The 5818-nt window shown below is 53.2% G+C and overlaps 1 protein-coding gene across 1 annotated transcript; it reads left to right on the plus strand.

Moving 5' to 3' along the window:
- Window positions 1–297: 297 nt before the first annotated feature.
- On the plus strand, window positions 298–5394 carry CCDC103 (coiled-coil domain containing 103). Its single transcript, XM_009287857.1, is given in 4 exon segments — window positions 298–376; window positions 379–433; window positions 3090–3222; window positions 4921–5394. Coding segments are annotated over 4 exon segments (741 nt in total).
- Window positions 5395–5818: the final 424 nt, after the last annotated feature.

The following is a 5818-nucleotide window of genomic DNA, read 5'->3' on the forward strand; positions in this document are numbered from 1 at the left end:
GTCGGGGCCCGGCGGGGCTGTCGCGATAGTAGTGGGGTTCCCGGTTGCCATCCATGTGCACAGCCTGACAGGGCTGTCGCGACAGGAGTGAGGGCCCCTGGGGCTAGTGGTGTGTGCGGCCTGGTAGGACTATCACAATAGGAGCGGGGTACCTGAAGCCAGCCCTGGTAGGACTGTCGTGACAGGAGTGGGGTCCCCGTGCACCCAGGGGCGGCCCCGTCCCCACAGGCCTCAGGTCCCTGCCGGGGGGTCCCCCAGCCCCGCCTGCCCGTGCTCCCGGTGGGTGGCAGGGCCGGGATGGAGGCGGACGGAGCCCTCGACCCCGTGGCGCTGGAGCGGGAGCTGCGGGCGGCGGTGGCGGCCGACGAGAGGCGGGGGGGGGGGCCAAGCTGCGGGCCGTGCGCCAGCGCGTCCCCTCCTACGAGGAGTTCAGGTCCGACGGGGGATGCCCGGGGCAGGGGGGCAGTTTTGGGTGCTTCCCTACCCCAAAGGGCTTTGTCAACGCCATCACCGAAGCTTTGCTCGGTGCCGGGTGCTCCTGCCACAGGGCCGACCCAACCTCACGGGTGTTTTTTGAGCTCTTTTGGAGCTTCAGTTTTGGGAGCTCTTAGGAAACAAGGTCACCCAGCAGGTTTTGAGCTCAAACCTCGCTTTGAGAGGGGGTTGCACCGATCGTCTGTGCTTTCTGCTCCAAGTGACCCTGAGCACGGCTTGACAGGGCAGCAAACCCAGCTTCAGGGTTCCCAAAAAGGCCACGGCCCCATGGCACAGAGCCCCGGTGGGACAGAAACTCAGCCTTGTTTAAGATTTACCCCCCAAAAAAGGTTGACGTGTGTGGGGTAAGGTGTTCCAGCCGGGAACGGCCAGCTCCAGGGCAGGTCCCCATGGAGGCCAAGCTGTAGACCAGCAGTGGAATGGCTCACTGTCCCCTCCTTCCAGCATGCTGTCCTCTCGCCCTGTTCCCGGGCGCAGCACCCACCATCCAAGCCCTGCCAGCCTACCCTGCCCTCCCTTTCCTCCCCGCACACCCCAGCTGTGGTGGTGGTGCAGAAGAAGAGGGTGGTGCATGTCCCCATGCACCCCACCCAGCGTGTTCGTGCTCCCAAACCCGCCACCGCTTTGCCCAACATGGTTTGGGAGCAGGTTTGTGGCCTGGGGACGGCAGGGATGCTCCGCAGAGGCAGTGCAGGGCACTCCCAATGCCCGCTGAAGTCCTGGATCCACCTATAGATCCGTCTGGGGAAGTCCCTGTCCCTTGACATCCACAGACTGATCTATAGGTGGATCCAGGACTTTGATCACCCCTTGGTAGACTTATACGGGACTGGATGGATCAAAATCCATTCACAGCTTCATCTCCACCTGCATTCAGTCATGCCGTCTGATCCCTGAAAGGCAGGAAAACACTTTAAAATGGCGTTTTCTCCCCCAACCTTCTTGCCAGTCCCTATAAAAGGATTCCTGAGTGATTTTAAGCTGTTTCATCAGTGTATTGGTAACGGTAGAAGTAATCTGAGGGAGGTAACGGAGCAGCTTCTCACTGTGGGTGCAGCGTCTTCACTCGCGTAGCCCACGCTAGCATAGGAGCAGAGACCTGGACCCCTTCAAAGATCTCCTGCCCGTTCTTGGGAGGACTGACTGCAGGGATTCATCCCACGGGATGAGAGGAACCACGTGAGCCACTGAGTCCGGGCTGCTGTAGTTAGTCACAGATGTCAGTGTAATAAGATGCTGAATTCAAATGAATCCACAAAAACGTACCTGCCCAGCGTGCTGCAAGCTATGAAACAGTCCCGAGGCCCTGTAAGAATTTAGGGTCTTTCCTCTGGAAGTCCCAAAGCCATAGAAACTTCAGCATATAGTAAGAAAAAGGTAGGAGGAAACAGTTGTGCCAATTCCTCGGGCCCTGGCTCTGGAGGAGCCGTTGGGTGGAAATGCCCAACTCCTGGGGAGCGAGCCATTGCCCGTGCTGCGGAGGAACCACGGTGCTCGGTAGCGGTGCAGCCTATGGGGAAATTCCTGCCTTGTTGGTCCTGACGATTGGATTAGCACTGAGTGCCTGAGGAGGATGTGCCTGCCAAGTGCCCCATGCAATATCTTCCCTTTTCCTCTGACCCCCCTCTGATGCTTCATGATCTCATTTGAATCCTGATCTTGTGTGATAGAATCACAGGATGGTTTGGTTTGGAAGGGACCTTGAAAGATCATCCAGTCCACCCCCCTGCCGTGGGCAGGGACATCTGTCAGTAGACCAGGTTGCTCAAAGCCCCGTCCAGCCTGACCTTGAACACTTCCAGGGATGGGGCATCCACAGCTTCTCTGGGCAACCTGTGCCAGTGTCCCACTACCCTCATGGTAAAAAATTTCTTCCTCACGTCCAATCTAAACCTGCCCCGATCTAAAGCCATTGCCCCTTGTCCTGTCACTACAGGCCCTGGTAAAAAGTCTCTCTCCATCTTTCTTGTAAGCCCCCTTTAAGTACTGACAGGCTGCAATAAGGTCTCCCCGAAGCCTTCTCCTCTCCAGGCTGAACAACCCCAACTCTCTCAGCCTCTCTCCATAGCAGAGCTGTTCCAGCCCCCTGATCATTTTTGTGACCCTCCTCTGGACCCGCTCCAACAGGTCCGTGTCTTTCTTATGCTGAGGGCTCCAGAGCTGGAGGCAGTGCTCCAGGGGGGTCTCACCAGAGCGGAGTAGAGGGGCAGAATCCCCTCCCTCGACCTGCTGGCCACGCTGCTTTGGATGCAGCCCAGGATACGATTGGCCTTCTGGGCTGCGAGCGCATATTGCTGGCTCATGTCCAGCTTTTCATCCACCAGTACCCCCAAGTCCTTCTCGGCAGGGCTGCTCTCAATCCCTTCATCCCCCAGCCAGTATTGATACCGGGGGTTGCCCCAACCCAGGTGCAGGACCTTGCACTTGGCCTTGTTGAACCTCATGAGGTTCACATGGGCCCACTCCTCTAGCCTGTCCAGGTCCTTCTGGATGATACATATGACCCAAACTCAGAAATTGCCTCAGAGAAGAAGCTTGAAGCCTCAAAGTATTTGATCTTGCTACGTATCGCATCCCCTTCTTGTTGCCTGCAGGAACATCGTGCTGGCATCACACCTGAAGCCCCTAGAGAAAAAGGACAAGATGGGTAAGAGGAGGAACGTGCTGTGGAATCCCTGTGCAGCCCACGCCAAGGCCCCGCAAGCCAGCGACGTGGAAATACCCCAGGTGAGGGAGATGCTTTCCGGGACTTTGTCCACATCTAAAAATTACTCCAGAATAATTTGGGTATTATTTTAAAATGCAAGAGTTATTCAGAAATATCTCTACATGTGAGCAAGCCCTCAAAGTCCCCAGGAACATTGGTGTTTAGATAACCACAGTGTTCAGTCTTGGCCCCTACTTTGTGTCTGGTAGAGCTTTCACCAGCTGCTTCGAGAAGAGTCTGCTTCAACCCTGTGGGAATCTAAGTCCAGCTGCACAGCATCAGACCAGAGGTCCCAATGCCCTGCCTCTGATGGTGGACAGTAACAGATTCTTGGGGAAGAGTGCCCTCCCTTGACCGCAGTTTAGAGACGGAGAGCCAGGGTTGTGCATCTGGATCATCACGTTTAATAGCCACAGACCGCAGATCTTCTGGGAACGTAGCCAGTTCTTTTTCACCCCACGGTTTAATTATGCATGATATAGAAAAGTGCTATTTTGTTTTAAACCTGCTGCCTGATGAATTCACTGGATGCTCCTTAGTTCTTCAGTTGTGGGAACGAGTGACTAAACATTTTCTATCCAGGTCATTTGTGATTTGAGTGACATCTGTCCTGCCCCCTCCGGTGGACTCTGCCCACGCTGAAGGGTCCTGGTCACTGGACGTGTAGCCAAGGATGTTTCCCATAGACGTTTCGCATGGATTTTTTGACACTGAATGTCACTTGCCTGTTTATTATGAGATCCTTTTGCAACTCTTCTAGGCAGCTTTGTATTTGCTTGGACTGAGCAATGATCTCCCCAGAACAAATTCTGTTCCTAATCCCGTTAGCGCTTGGGCTCTGGTCTCCGGGGCTTCTCCATTTTGTGTTTAGACACAGCCTGATGTTGCTGTGCCTTGTTCTTGCTATCTGTATAAAAGCCTAAACATTTTAATCCTCCTTCAGTGTGTGCGTCAGTTAAGTTAGCGGTGATGAGTTCAGCAGTTCAATTACATATTGTATAAACCAGGATTTCCTTTTATCTGGAGATGCCACATGGAGCTTGGCTCTCTCTTTTAGTGCAAGCTCTCTGCCACAGACCATACAAATGCAGTATGTTACGAGACGATGTGTTAGGGCCATCTGCATATTTTCTGATGATACGATTTTCTGGTGATATATTTTACATCTCATATCTTTTATCTCCTCACCCCTTTGATTTGCCTCACGGGGCTTGAGATGGAGCAGAGGTTTTCACTGAGCTACCCTGGTCTCCAGGAGATCCCTTCCCAAGCAGTGATGAGTGATGGTGACTGGGCAGCGTGTCTGGTTCTGGTTAGGGTTGGGGTTAGGGGTTACCCGTCTCACTGGAGACCGCTCCAGGAGATCCCTTCCCAAGCAGTGATGGTGGATCCAGACTGGGCAGCGTGTCTGGTTCTGGTTAGGGTTGGGGTTACTCCACTACTGGACTGTGTTCATCCATGCTGGGCTTCATGTCTCGTCCATTCTTCCATTATTTTCCCCTGAAGTTCTCTAGTTTCTATGTGGCTTGAGGAACCTGATACTTCTTTGTCTTTATGTTTTGCCGCCTCACAAGCTTTATGCAGCCCTTCGTGCTATCAAAGCCTGTATTAAAAACATCTCAGCCATCCACAGGTTGATCAGGGATGGGGACGGGGGGGGATAAAAATCTTCAAGTGGGAACAAAACAAAAGGAACTGGTAACTATTTTTTCCTTCAGGAACTGGATCAACTGCCCAGAACCTCTGCCGAATTTTACAGAGATTGGCGCAGATGCTTAAAAAGCAGAAAAGAAAAATACCAGCTTTTGCTTGAACTCGGAGGGAAGGCCTTGGGCGGAATCTTTCAGGCTGACTTGGGCTTTGGCCTCCTGGGTGAATTCCTTACAGTGCTGGCAGAGAACGTCTGTCATGAAGACAGAGATGCCATCCTTCAGATCTTACAGAGCCTTTCGGGCACCAAGCGCTTTGGGTTAAACGTGGATCTTCTGAGTGAGCCAGAGAAGGAGAGCAGCAGGGATTTGTTTAGGAAGCTGCGGAGCATGAGCAGGGATTATTGGACCACTGGCCATCCCAGCGGCCCAGCCGGCTGCGAAGCAGAGAGGGAAGCCCGCGTCATGGACTCCAGCCTGCAAAAGGAAGCCGAGGAGGAAAGGATAGTGGTGGAGCTGATGAAATGTTACCAGGTCAACTGAAGGAGCAGAAGCACCAGGGTTGTGCAGAAACAGAGTGCAAAAGAGGCTCAAAGCTTGACTTTGGCATCACTGTGCAAGACGGCTACATCGGGTACTTCTGGAGCGTTGCTGTACATTTCTCTGTAGCTGGGAGCCACCCAGAGCAATAATTCTGCACAAATAAAGGTTAGTTACCGAGAGGACTGTGTTGTGATCTCTGGGGCAGGGTGTCCTCACAGAATGGCTCTGTGAGAGTCTCTTAGATGAGGAGAACAAAGAAAAACTAGGCTAGTATTTTTGAAGGAGAAACCAAAACCCAAATAGAATCATAGAATCATAGAATCATAGAATCATTGAGGTTGGAAAAGACCTCTAAGATCATCGAGTCCAACCATCAACCCAACACCACCATGCCCACTAAACCACGTCCCTAAGCGCCTCATCT

Source organism: Aptenodytes forsteri, unplaced genomic scaffold (genome assembly GCF_000699145.1).
Source record: "Aptenodytes forsteri isolate BGI_AS27 unplaced genomic scaffold, ASM69914v1 Scaffold249, whole genome shotgun sequence".
In the NCBI taxonomy this organism is placed as follows: Eukaryota; Metazoa; Chordata; class Aves; order Sphenisciformes; family Spheniscidae; genus Aptenodytes; species Aptenodytes forsteri.